This window comes from Aspergillus vadensis (assembly GCF_003184925.1).
Source record: "Aspergillus vadensis CBS 113365 unplaced genomic scaffold BO88scaffold_29, whole genome shotgun sequence".
NCBI lineage: Eukaryota > Fungi > Ascomycota > Eurotiomycetes > Eurotiales > Aspergillaceae > Aspergillus > Aspergillus vadensis.
Genome location: NW_020292067.1, coordinates 237985 through 250972, shown reverse-complemented (window position 1 = coordinate 250972; position 12988 = coordinate 237985). Strand labels below are relative to the sequence as shown.

Below are 12988 nucleotides of genomic sequence, written 5' to 3'. Positions count from 1 at the left end.
CGCCCCCCTTAGCCGTGGTTAGTGTGGATGGAGGTAAAAGGTACCGGGCCACAATCGTTCACTTGTACTTTGCTTTCACCACGGACTTGAAGGTTGGCACTGCTGGTAAGGACCAGGATAAAAAGAACCACAACCACGACCATTTCCTCCTCTTTCCCTCCAATCCCTCCCTCCCCCCAAAACTAAACTTGCTCGGTCATAGCTCAACCTTTCACACCCTCGACACCAACCTGCAACCCGCGCCACTGCTGCTCGGTGCTCCGACCCGTGGCTCGCTGTTTTTCTCCTCCTGGCTCGTCTCGTCCAGTGGCCTGAGGTCGACTTTGAACTAGTCCAGAGCTACCTCCCTTAGCTTGCATTAATATTATCCTCCTACGCAACTTACGACTGTACAACTTCCCCTTCTCCTCTTTCCTCCTACCACCGTACTAATTCTCGGTCCTGATCATCATCTCTTCTTCTTCTCTCTTTCCCCTTCTCTTCCCTTCCTCCACCACAAACTACTACTTAGTTGTCACTCTCACTACTTCCCACTTCTATCCTCCCTGTTGCTCCTTGCCGCCTTCCTGTCTCTCTCCCTTGGCCCACTCTCGATAAGGCTTGCGATCACACCACACCCTATCCCCGGCTGAAGATCGTCATCGGTCAAGCAACGTTGCAGAAGCCACACTGCCACTCCTGTCTGTCTCTGCGACCTGCGCCGCTCTGCGATCCGCACACACGCACACACATACTCTCTCTCACTCTTTCTTTCACGCCCGCGTCCCCCAACCCATCCTTCTTGCGCCGTGACAAGCTCGGGATTAATAAGGGGCCTAACTGTCAACCTAATTCGCTTTGGTCGGGTCGCAGAATAATTTCTGGCCTTCGACGGGCTCTCTCGCTCCCCTTGCTGCTGTGATCGTCGCTCGTCAGTCTCAAGATGCGCTGCTCTTGAGGAGATCTGCCCATAGTTACTGGTGCCATTTTGCCTGCCAACGTTATCCGTCTATGGTCACGCTACCGTCTCCCCATCCCGCACACCTCTTGATCCCTTTCATCGCGACTCGACATACAGTGAGGTCATAGGTCTTCTCGAGCGACTTACCGCGAATAACCCCTCCGAATTACCACCACCATCATCCAAAAAATAGTTATAACAGGAAACGGAAAGAACAAACATATTCTTCTGTTGGTCTGGTGGGATTGCCCCTCTAGGCTCACCTCAATTCTCGCCTTTCGACTGGTCGCAAAGCGCCATTTTACACAATACCTTCTTTGATTAGACAGAAGCCTGGTCGCTTCGCCTGGAGAACAATCTCCAGCTACAACTGGGACGGATTTTACGATCGGGTCGATTGCTTGTGTTTTATGTTGGATAGACGGTACAAAAAGTTGCGTTTTATTCTCTGTTAGATTGGTAAGTGAATCCCCATGCTCCGTGCCAAATACCGTTCGTCCGGGGACAATGTGCTGACCACACGGGGTGGCGCAAACAGACGCGATCACGATTTTCTGCGATTTCTACTTGTCTGGGACGATCGGCGATACCCATATTTTTATACTGGTTCCAGGCTTGACCTGAATTTGTACTTTTTTCCACAAGGTACGTATATATTTTTTAGTGTCTATTTGTGTGGTTTGCGTTGCGATCGTGGTCCGTGGCCTGGCCTTCCCCGCAATTTCCCCGGAGAGCTATCTACTATACGGTCCCTCGACTGTTCCATTCGTCACCGCTGCCCTCGAGCATGCGGAAGACACGAAGCTCTTAGTTCATCCGTTATAAGTACGGACGAACGGGCACTTGTGTGCTTTTTCCAGCCTCAGCTTCAGTGGCTCCTCTAAGAGAATTCCCCCGGGAAGTTTCTGAACCAGGACAGCCCCTGGAATCCAGGCATGAAAATAGCATGATCTCGTTGAGCGCATGTGAAACGGGATTCTGCTGGGTTTTCTGGGCTTTGATCATATGATCCGCAGGAAGCTCCAGAGGCTGGCGTTTTCCAGGCCCATGGGTGGCTGCCCGTCTCGCCACCCACAGCTGCTTCCCCCAGACTTACTCAGCGTACACGAGCTACACCTGGGCTTGTCAGGCTTCCTTGACTCTTATTTCCTTCTGCTCGGCGAATCCCATTTCCCGGTTGAATATCCTCGTCTCCCTTACACTTTGACTTTTATATTCCTCCTTCCAGCCTTGAACTGTCCCAGCTTTTGTGCATCTGCCTCAACAACCACCAGCCTGGGCTAACTTATCATGCCGCAAGCAATAGCTTATACCTCTAGGAGCTCCTATTTCAAACGGAATAATTCACTCCAGACACGGTGGTTTCTGATTTACTATTAGAGTGTTTTTGCCTCGTTGATTTTCGCCCACTCGATTTGAATCGAAGGTAACCACTCTTGGCTTTTATTTGCCGTGCGGTACTTACCGGCTTCGAGTGAATACTCCGGGCTTTTCATTGTATTCTGAAGAGGCCAAGCGTTCGTTACACGGATCGAGTCATTCACGATTTAATATCCTCTGACGTCAGTTGTCTCTGTAAGTGAAACCCAACAATGGCTCTATATATCTTGATCTTATCTCTTTCATCTTGCCCTCCTCTCCGCCTTGCGACGTCCACTTCCTTACTCTCAAACATCATTCCTCTCATCTTAGCCCATGTTGTATTTTCTATCACTCGAAAATCACTGACATTTTCATGGCCAGTGTACTTTGCGCCTTGCTATACGCCGTCTTCCAGTTCTTATTTAAACATCATGGCTGCGCCACCCGGCAAATCTACTGCGCAGGTGGTCAAGCCTGTCACTTCGTCGACTCCGACCAGTAACGTGTCCGCCAGGCTAGAGAAAACCCACCCTGGCGTTCGCCGATCCACCCCTGATTCCGAGGCTTTGGCGTCCTCTGATGACGATGGAGACCATTCACAGCAGGTCGCCACATCTACGAGCATGCCAGCACCCAAACCTGCTCGCCGTACGTCATGGCTAAATGAAATTCCAGCTACCGCGACCAGAAAGGCATCATTGACCACTAGTGGTCCTTTGTCCACTGGAGCCTCTAACCCAAGCAGTCCTGCTACCGACCAATCCGGATGGCCGAACACAAGTCCTGGTATCGGTAGCTCTATGCCCTGGAACCATGTAGGGAACCCTTCCTTTCCCTGGGGCACTGGTATCTGGAATACCGAGTCTCGGAAGGAGCCTCCACCGCGACTTGCGGAAATCGTCCCATCTCCGACCATGTCCAACCCCTCTACTGCGAGCAATTATTTCACGGAGGAAATACTGAGCCCTACCACTCGTACGACCGCTGGCGAATCGGCTATCCCATTCTCAATTCCTCTGCATCCGACTCCTAAAACCTATCGGTCGCAGTCATACTCGGTAGGTCAGTTGGATCCTGAGTTCCTGAGCTTTATGGCGAACAAGTCCTCAACGCCTTACTCTGGCGGTCGTCCTCGTAACGGCAGCCAATTTTCCGCCTTACAGCATCGTTCATCGCGGCCTAGTCTTCTGGGGGAGCTGGGTCACGACCCCGCTACGCTCGGACGTGTGCGCGAGGATGACGACGATGACGCTGGCAGCCCAGATGGTTCGGATGGTAGCTTTAGCAACTATGCAGCCAACCAAGCCCGGACCATCGAACAGCTGTCAAGGGAAAATGCCCTTTTACGCCAAGCAGCAGGACAGATGGACAACCCAATGAGAGATCGTACCATGTCGTCTGCCTCCGCAGCTAGCGGATATGCCATCGGAAGTGGCATCCATAATTTGCACCGTATTCGCGGCAGTGTTCCCGAGGAGACCGACCTGGCGGTAGAAGATCTTGACGAGGTTGGCGATATCCCTGGTTACAATAACATTCATAGTAGCGGTCGGAGAAGACTCTCCGAGCATTCAGCAAACCTCGAGAAGCAGCTCCCCCCTTACACGTCGTTCCAAAACCGTACTCTGGAAAACGTCCGCAAGGCTCATTGGCAAACTTCTCTTGACTTTGGTAGCATTGCAGATATTCCTCAGAGTCGGCGCCATTCCTTTGCGGACATTCCTATGCGACACGCTTCTGTCTCAGGGGAGACCCAGGCAGCCCCCAGTACTAGGGCTGGATTGGGTGATAGAGAAGAGGACTATGCGAGCATTGTTGACGGCCCTCTTTCGAATGTTCAAGGCCAGAATCGTGAGTATCCTCGTTTTCATGTGGCCCCTCGTCCCGAGGAACATGAAATGGAGACGGAGTATTTACGAGCTCGTCGATTTGCAGAAGCCTATTTTGCTCGCGATCCAGTTCTCCGCGCAGCCGACGGCCCCGCTTCGATGGCCACGTCCCTCCACCAGGCATACACGATGCCAAACGCCTACGGCCGCCACCAGCCTGGCCTCGCCCATTCGCACCAAAACCAGCTCCTGTATATCGTTACATTCAAATGCCATCGGGCGGATGTCTTCTATATCCAGGAAGATACTGGTCTCCAGGTGAAACCCGGTGACCTCGTCATCGTCGAAGCAGACCGCGGTACGGATCTTGGCACTATACAGCACGCTAACGTGTCTATGCAAAGAGCCCGGGAGCTGAAACAGCAGTATGCCGAGGAACACTACAAGTGCTTGATGATGTTCTCTAGACAGGGCCAGAATGGGGCCGCGAATGTGGTCAATGCTTCTAGTGGTGTACCCGGCTTGAATAACAGAAGCGCCATTGGTGGCATGGGTCCACATGGTCCGCATGGGATTCAGGACTCTGCTGCCGACATCAAGCCTAAACTAATCAAGAGGCTTGCCCAGAATCACGAAATCTTAACTCTACGTGAAAAGGAAGGAAATGAAGCGAAGGCAAAGCGGGTCTGCCAGCAGAAGGTTACCGAGCATCGGCTGAATATGGAAATTCTTGATGCCGAATTCCAAATGTAAGTTCACTTGTGTCGTTCGGCACAGTCAATCACATGCTAAAAAGGACTTTTCCACTAGGGACTGGAAGAAGCTCACCTTCTATTACTTTGCGGACTCCTACATCAATTTCAATTCGCTTGTTACCGATCTTTTCAAAATCTATAAGACCCGCATCTGGATGTCGGCTATCAATCCAGCGTCATTTGTGACGCCCCCCAGTGCTGACTTGTCGGCTCCAAACCCTCTAGCTTACAATCACGATGCGCAAGCGGATCGCCCCCTTGACGGCCGAATCTACGGTCATCCTCGTGACGCCATGGGCACAGGACGAGACATCGGCGCCAACCAGATGGGGATGTTGCGCAATGCTTATGCCGACTCCTATCAGCCGTTCAGCCAACCCTCTCGCCAAACAGAGCTAGGTGGACTCGCTTCTGTGGATCCCTTTTCACCCTACTCGGCGAACAACTATGGCTCTTTGGAATCGGGATACGTTGATTACGGCGCAGGTACGAGCGCAAGCTCCGGACCATCCCGCCTACATGCTGCCCCCAGCGAATGGATAAACAACCGTTTCCAGGGGTTGTCCCTGAATTCCTGAGGAATACCATGCGATTTCTCTGTACAAATTGATTCAATACCGCTGTACATCGAGAGCAGCTTTTCTTTCTATCGTCTTCTTCCGCCACCTATGCAAAACTTATCCTCCTGTCTCCCAAACCCTAAAGAGGGACCACCCGCTCCGCTTTCATGTATTCAGATTTCACTTTACTTGTCGTTTTTCTCGCTGACTTCGCTCTTTTACACCATCACTACATCTCTCTTTTCTAATGTGTTTCTTACAAGAGATTAGAAATCATGTGCAACGGATCAAAAGGAAAGACTCATGACCTGTCGTTAGTGCTGATAATTAATCATAGACTTCGGCTTTGATGGTCTAGAGGCTTGAGCATGTCCGTCCCGGGCTATGCTGCAAGCCATCAGATCATTGCCAATTAAATGGATCGGTTTTTTTCTATTGTCTCCTAATTGCTAATTGTGTATTATGTTATTGCCGACTTGGCCCTATATTTACCATTTGCGTGGCTGTAAAGTCTCCATATATAGGCTTGTCAAGATGGGTGTTTACTTTCACGTGAGCATGCCAATTTCAACTCTCACTGATGGGTCCTTGACGATAGAATCAATTTCGTTTATTTCTGAACGGTGCATGAGCCAGATGTAGGTAGCCTATGATTACTAGAAAGGGTACACCATCTATGTCTTTTCAATTTCAATGCATATGGTATCACGTAAGCAACTTATGATTAGACCCATCCTATTCTGAGGTCTAACAGCCAGGATGTCGGAGTGTCTGAAACTGTTGCCTTGTCGCCTTACGGTCGCAAAAAGCGTAGAGGAAAAGGCTAGTAGTAATGAGGTAGGCGGTGTATAATAATACCTCAGGCATGAAAGGGAGACATAGTGCGCAACCTAATTGGTTGGGGTGGGGGCTCGCCTAATTCTCTAGCGTCCCACACACAAGGTCGTTGAAGAGACTACTATCTTTGCTCCTCCAACTTTTCAGCTGTGACAACCGACGACGATCGACGACCTGCCACGCCGACAAGGTACGTTTTATCGCGCCCTTTCGCTGTGATTACTGCTGCGATACAACGAATCGCTCTGCAGCCATCGAGAAAAAGAGAATTGAGCACGAGAGACTGATATTCCGATTTTCGTCCAGATGGGTGCCCTCAAGTACGTGGAAGAGATCCAGAAGAAGAAGCAGTCCGACGTGATTCGCTTCCTGCTGCGTGTCCGTTGCTGGGAGGTGAGAATTCCCCCCTATATTGCGATCACTTAACATCCCGCCGGGTGCTCGTGTAGTTTGCCATAGGATGCCCTTCTTGAAATAGAGAAATGGTGTTACTGGGCGGCTCGAAACGAACTTTTTTCCCTTCGCCGGCGGATGGATGTGGCACAAACAGAGAGACTTGAGAGAAGCCTCATGTGTCTTGCTATACACTCGTTGAACTTTGCTGAGAGTGCATCAATATAGCTCCGTCAACTGAACGCTATCCACCGTGCTTCCCGCCCCTCTCGCCCCGACAAGGCTCGTCGTCTCGGCTACAAGGCCAAGCAGGGCTATGTTGTCTACCGTATCCGTGTGAGACGCGGTGGTCGTAAGAGACCCGCTCCTAAGGGTGCCACCTACGGTATGTATAATCTATGTTTTGGATCGATGGGAGTCGGATTGAGGCTAATTCGTGTGCGACTACAGGCAAGCCCACCAACATGGGTATCAACCAGCTCAAGTACCAGCGCGCTCTCCGTGCTACCGCTGAGGAGCGTGTTGGCCGTCGCTGCGCCAACCTGCGTGTCCTGAACTCCTACTGGATCAACCAGGACTCCACCTACAAGTACTTCGAGGTCATCCTCGTCGACCCCCAGCACAAGGCCATCCGCCGCGATGCTCGCATCAACTGGATCTGCAACGCGGTCCACAAGGTACGCAATAATTACTATTGGGAAGTTTCCCATGATTACAGGTTACTGACCTGGGATGTGTCTTATAGCACCGCGAGGCCCGTGGTCTTACCGCCACCGGCAAGAAGTCCCGTGGTATCAACAAGGGCCACCGCTACAACAACACCCGCTCTGGTCGCCGCCACACCTGGAAGCGCCAGAACACCCAGAGCTACTGGCGTTACCGTTAAATGTAGATGGGGTGTTTATGGGGGTTGTTGGTTATGGGAAAAATTTGATCCTGTGGATGTCACTATTTCGATCAAAACTCGCATCTACGGTGCCGTTCTGGAACTGCTGGGGTGCGAGCATAATGCAACAGATCTTCTGGATCGGATGTTAGCCAAAATACCTTTTTTCACTTTTCTCGGTTCAACTGTATTGTTCACCTTAACGAAGTATGACGACCACTTTTACCTTTGTTCAACGATCTGCAGCACGTAGGGCGTAGCTAAGGGTATGAGGTGGACTGATGTAGACCGGTTTTTTGCTTCTGCCGATCAGTGCCTGGTGCCTTGGCATGCGATTGAGTTGGAAAGGGACGGCGCTACGCTGTGACTGCACTATAGCCCTGTCTGGGAACCTGCGGGGGGTGGAGGGACACTGTTGAGTGGTGATGTATGGTCTGTACGGAGTATTGCAGGAGCTTCAAGCCCACCTGGCAGCAAGAGTCTTAGACCCCAGTCGACCAGTGTCGCTGGTTGCAAACCAGTAGGATGGAGCCCAAGAAGAATAAAAATAGTAGCGTTGGCGTTTGTCCCAAAGGCCAGTGAAACCCCGACCGGCGCCCGACGTTGCCTTGAAGCCCACACAATTCAAGGCCCGTGGTTCGTCCAGTCAGCGCCTATGCTTGCCGGCCTCAGGCAGCCAAGTCTCGTGCGCCCATCGCAGCTTGCGCATCCGCCGGGCTAAACTGGGTAACTTCCCCCCCTCAAAGGTGGGAAGTCAAACCCACTTCCTTACCAGGACTCATTTCTTGCTCCATCCCTCGTTTTTCTCGTCTCCCTTGCCCTGACGTCTTTCCTTCTAATTCATCCCCTGTTTGGACTTCTTTCCGCTTTTGTTCCAGGGGCGCTCTCCATTTCCTCGTCCTTGACCAGCTCCACGTTACATCCCCCTCCTCTCCTCACGTTACATACTACTACCCCCGAAACTCCCCTCGATACCTTACTCATCAGCTGTTTCTACAATTAGCTACTCGCTTTTTCTTCCTTCCTGTTAAAACGATCTCGACTTAAACAAATCTCCTTGCCACGAACTCCTTAGCAGAAACTTGCCTCGTGACACTGAACCGGAATTTACTTATCGTCCACGAACAACGAAGCCCTATCTACCCCTGCTTATCGCAGACCGTACCCTGAGATCTATACATTTTCTTCGCCTTTTACCACTCCCCCAATTCGCGTGGCACAACCAGACACAACTTCAAAAACTAATCCTCTCGATTTACCGAAAGCTGGGGACAGCAAATGTGCCCTTATGCCGTCTCGGACCCCATATAACCCATCCTATCCCCCGACCTCCGGCTCCCCGTCTAGTCATATCCGTTCGGCTGCAATTCCCTTCCCGGCAGAAGGAAACTCGCCTCATCGGTTACCGCAAGATGGCTCAGGTCTATCGACCATGCCTGGAAATCCAGCGACTTCACCCCCTCATCATCGGGGACATTCTCGTTCCGTCAGCCATCCGTTCCCCTCACCCTTCGGCGGTATGACGAAGCGGCGCAATCGGTCGATCTCGAAGAAGGATAACTTTTTGTTCGATTCCGATGATGAAGATGACGATGAGGTTACATACTTGCCGGACCCGAACTCGTCTAGTCCTCGTAAAGGGGCCGCGCGTCCGACTCCGTCTGATGAGATGACCTCGGGGAAGTGCATGGTTTGTAACAGTACAGTGCGCTGGCCGCGGAATCTCAAAGTTTTCCGGTGCACGGAATGTCTGACTGTGAATGACTTGGAGCTGTTTGTGGATTCTGGCAAGGCTGGCGGTAATGGCCTTTCGGGGAGTGATGGAAAGGCATCTACCCCTGCGGTGCCCCGTAAAGGTATGGATTATCCCCGCTGGGCCTGTTTACGGGACAAATAGTGAACTGACTGTGTTTAGCTATGCCACTTTCTATCGAACGAACAAGAACGATCCTAGATGATTGCCTCTCCAGGTATCTCCGACAGCTCTTGGAACCACAGCAGCAGAATTCAGCACCAGAAAATCATAGCGGAAAGTACTTGGATGTCGCCCAGGATGAGAATTTATCACAGTCCCCGACTCAGTCGTCCGGGTACTTATCTGAGCCGCGACCATTGGTGGATCCTCGGGGCCGCAGTTCCTCTACATCCAGTAAGACTGGGAAGACGGAGGGAGTAAGCGGCGTCCCGAATTACTCGAAACCTAACTTGACTCCTTTCTATGCGCATGGAGAGAGAAAGGGCTCCGAGATGAGGAGCCGAGATGCTCAAAACGCCCCGAGACGTGATCGCTCGCCTCGGAATGCTGTCCGATCAAACGGTCCAGAAGCTAGAGGTCCTACTAGCCGTGCGTACATCTTCAGATCGCTTGAGGAATATATCATCACATCATTCAAAGGCTGTGACTGTCTGAACAGCTCCTTCACCACAGCACAGCCGGCCCCGCGGAATACTGTTAACAGCAGCCCACCAAAGCAGAAAGCGGAACCAAGCTCTACTCAGGCCCCCAGTGAGGTAACATTTGAGCCCGATCCGAAGCTGCTGCTTCTTGGAGACATTGCAGAGAATTCCTCCTGGTGGATGAACGAAGTAGAACAGATTAGTAGCTCTCATCGGTCCCGCTCGAAAGAGCGCCGGGAGAAGACCTCTAGCTCGTCTAGGCCTGTTTCTTCTAGGAGCCCTCGGATCAATTGGGCAGAACTTGCACAGTGGCACCACATGATCATGACGGCAGGAACGTCATGGGTGGAGCTGTGGTCAACAATGAAGCCTACCGAGATGAAGAGGGAAGAAGACGCCGTTATAGCCCAGAAGTGGACTACCACCGACCTAGCTATGGTTGACAGAGAGATTACGGAGTCGCGCTTACATTTACACCGAACGCTCTTAAAGGCGACCGAGAACCTGCTAAAACGGCCCAGACGGCCATTGAAAAGGCCGGAGGATACCAGATTTCTACTGATGCTTCTGACGAACCCCTTAATCTATCCGTCCAGTTCGTCGTTCGCATCGTACAGTCTGGCGCCTTCGGCGGCCCGCGGTGACCGGAGGCCTTCTCACCCGAAAGACGGCACTCCAAGACCAGCTCCTCGGAATCCAAAGCCTCCTCCAAAATCCCGCAGCAATGGTCTGGGGCATCATTATGGCATTGTCAAGCGGATATTGGGGCTTTTGGCCAATTTACCGAATGACTGCCATCACTACTTGGTGTCCTGGTTCTCGCGGTTCTCGGCTGGGCAATTCGAGAAGATCGTGGACCTTGTTGGGGGATTTGTTACTCATCGGTTAATGCGTCAACATGGGAGGAAGCGCAGCGAGTCGACTCAGCACGACGACGATTTGGTGCCTAGCTTCTCTAGTGCCGCGGGCCATACTCCAGCCGAGCTGCATGCGGCGATCAATGGCAGAAGCCCCAACAAAGCAACTGAGCAGCGCGACCAGCCGGTGGTGTACACTGATGACTGGCAGGTGCGAGCTGCGGCGCGAGTGATGTCTCTGCTCTTCACGGCGAACAATGCGAACGTTTCCCGAAAGCCGGACGGCATCCTCGGCCAAGATGCGAGTTCTGTGGCTAGGAGTCAGGCCAGCCGGCGGGGGCATATGATTCCGATCAGTTCCTTTTACAATACACTGCTAGACTATTCCGACCTTGTCGCCGACTTTGAGGCCTGGGAGTCGAAGACGACCAAGTTCTCCTTCTGCCAATACCCTTTCTTCCTAAGCATCTGGGCCAAGATCCATATCCTGGAACACGATGCCCGCCGGCAGATGGAGGTCAAAGCTCGCGAAGCGTTCTTTAACAGCATCATGAGTCGCACGGCCATCAGTCAGTATCTTGTGCTGAAGGTGCGCCGCGACTGCTTGGTGGAAGACAGTCTGCGGGGAGTCAGTGAAGTCGTTGGCTCTAGCCAGGAGGAGATCAAGAAGGGACTACGCATCGAATTCCTCGGTGAAGAGGGCGTTGATGCGGGAGGTCTCCGCAAGGAATGGTTCCTGCTCCTTGTCCGGGAAGTCTTTGATCCTCACCACGGTAAGCACACGTTGATTGTCAGCCAAAACACGCAACGATCCAGTTAACTGATATTATTATAGGTCTATTTATTTATGATGACGACTCGCGGTACTGTTATTTCAATCCATACTGCTTCGAGTCCTCGGAGCAATTCATCCTGGTCGGCGTTCTACTGGGACTGGCCATTTACAATTCAACCATCCTCGACATTGCGCTGCCACCGTTTGCCTTCAAGAAGCTCCTGGCTGCGGCGCCGCTGTCGTCAATCACGCGGCCTACGTACAAGTGCGGCCTAGATGATCTAGCGGAGCTCCGCCCGGCGCTTGCCAAGGGTCTACGGGCGCTGCTTGACTACGAAGGGGACGTTGCGGAGACGTTCTGCTACGACTTTGTTGCGCAGGTAGATCGTTACGGCGAAACAGTGTCGGTACCCCTTTGCGCTGGAGGGGAGAATCGGCCGGTGACCAACGCGAACCGCCGGGAGTTCGTGGACCTGTATGTGCACTTTCTCCTAGACACGGCGGTCACACGGCAGTTCGAGCCGTTCAAACGGGGGTTCTTCACGGTCTGCGGCGGCAATGCACTCTCTTTGTTCCGTCCGGAAGAGATCGAGCTACTGGTGCGCGGTTCGGACGAGGCGCTGGACGTGGCGTCCCTGCGGGCGGTTGCCACGTATGACAACTGGTCCAATGCACGGCCAGAGACAGAGCCGGTGGTCCGGTGGTTCTGGGATTTCTTCGAGCAGACACAGCCGCAGGCGCAACGGAAGATCCTGTCGTTTGTGACGGGAAGCGACCGCATCCCCGCTATGGGGGCGACAAGCCTGTCGATCCGGCTGGTGTGTCTTGGGGATGAGACGAGCCGATTCCCGACGGCGCGGACGTGTTTCAACCAGCTGGGACTGTATAAGTATGAGACGCGGGAGAAATTGGAGCGCATGCTTTGGGATGCGGTGTTGAATAGCGAGGGGTTCGGGCTGAAGTAGAGACGGGAGCAGGACTCCCTCAATTGCAAGCCTTGGCACTGGCGTCTGGGACATCTTCGGGGCATCGGGCGTTAACAGCATTAGCACTAGTTTTATTTTTGAGTGTTGGGGCGTTTTCTTATTTCGATTCTTGTACCAGGTTTGGGGGGTGGTGAGATTCGTCCGGGGTGCACTTTGTAGACGGGGCTGGACCGGGTTGATGGCCTGCGGGGGGAGACGAGATGCATCCGCGGTGTACGGTTGACAGGGCACCGATACGAGCTGTCGGCGGCGGTCATGAGACGGCAGCCACGTAAGTTGAGTAGCAAAGCCAGTCGGACCGGGAGGAGACGGTACGGTGTCGGGCCATAGCCAAGGGGAATCGGACCGAGAGAGAGAGAGAGGGTGATGTACATAGCAGTTGCCCGAAGATAAGTTAGAGAGGGTCCCGAT

The 12988-nt window shown here is 52.7% G+C and overlaps 3 protein-coding genes across 3 annotated transcripts; all 3 read left to right on the top strand.

Moving 5' to 3' along the window:
- Positions 1 to 2387: 2387 nt before the first annotated feature.
- On the top strand, positions 2388 to 5686 carry BO88DRAFT_158743 (PSP1 family protein). Its single transcript, XM_025701580.1, has 3 exons — positions 2388 to 2515; positions 2684 to 4880; positions 4942 to 5686. Exons 2-3 carry the CDS (start codon positions 2734 to 2736, stop codon positions 5462 to 5464), a joined length of 2670 nt encoding a protein of 889 aa, XP_025558445.1. The 5' UTR covers positions 2388 to 2515; positions 2684 to 2733; the 3' UTR covers positions 5465 to 5686.
- Positions 5687 to 6589: 903 nt separating this feature from the next.
- On the top strand, positions 6590 to 7562 carry BO88DRAFT_429413 (60S ribosomal protein eL15; the record flags this gene model as incomplete). The annotated part of the gene is made up of 4 exons (XM_025709150.1): positions 6590 to 6676; positions 6905 to 7061; positions 7127 to 7353; positions 7422 to 7562. The coding sequence occupies 4 exons, from the start codon at positions 6590 to 6592 to the stop codon at positions 7560 to 7562; spliced, it is 612 nt and encodes a 203-aa protein (XP_025558444.1).
- A 1168-nt stretch (positions 7563 to 8730) lies between these two features.
- BO88DRAFT_158562 (HECT-type E3 ubiquitin-protein ligase) lies at positions 8731 to 12602 on the top strand. Its single transcript, XM_025701579.1, has 3 exons — positions 8731 to 9418; positions 9478 to 11589; positions 11652 to 12602. The coding sequence occupies exons 1-3, from the start codon at positions 8851 to 8853 to the stop codon at positions 12554 to 12556; spliced, it is 3585 nt and encodes a 1194-aa protein (XP_025558443.1). The 5' UTR covers positions 8731 to 8850; the 3' UTR covers positions 12557 to 12602.
- Positions 12603 to 12988: the final 386 nt, after the last annotated feature.

Coding starts and splice junctions, on each gene's coding strand:
- BO88DRAFT_158743 (XM_025701580.1), top strand. CDS start 2,734: ATGGCTGCGCCACCCGGCAAATCTACTGCGCAGGTGGTCAAGCCTGTC. Junction 4,881..4,941: donor CTTGATGCCGAATTCCAAAT/GTAAGTTCACTT, acceptor CTTTTCCACTAG/GGACTGGAAGAAGCTCACCT.
- BO88DRAFT_158562 (XM_025701579.1), top strand. CDS start 8,851: ATGCCGTCTCGGACCCCATATAACCCATCCTATCCCCCGACCTCCGGC. Junction 9,419..9,477: donor CCCTGCGGTGCCCCGTAAAG/GTATGGATTATC, acceptor GACTGTGTTTAG/CTATGCCACTTTCTATCGAA. Junction 11,590..11,651: donor AGTCTTTGATCCTCACCACG/GTAAGCACACGT, acceptor ATATTATTATAG/GTCTATTTATTTATGATGAC.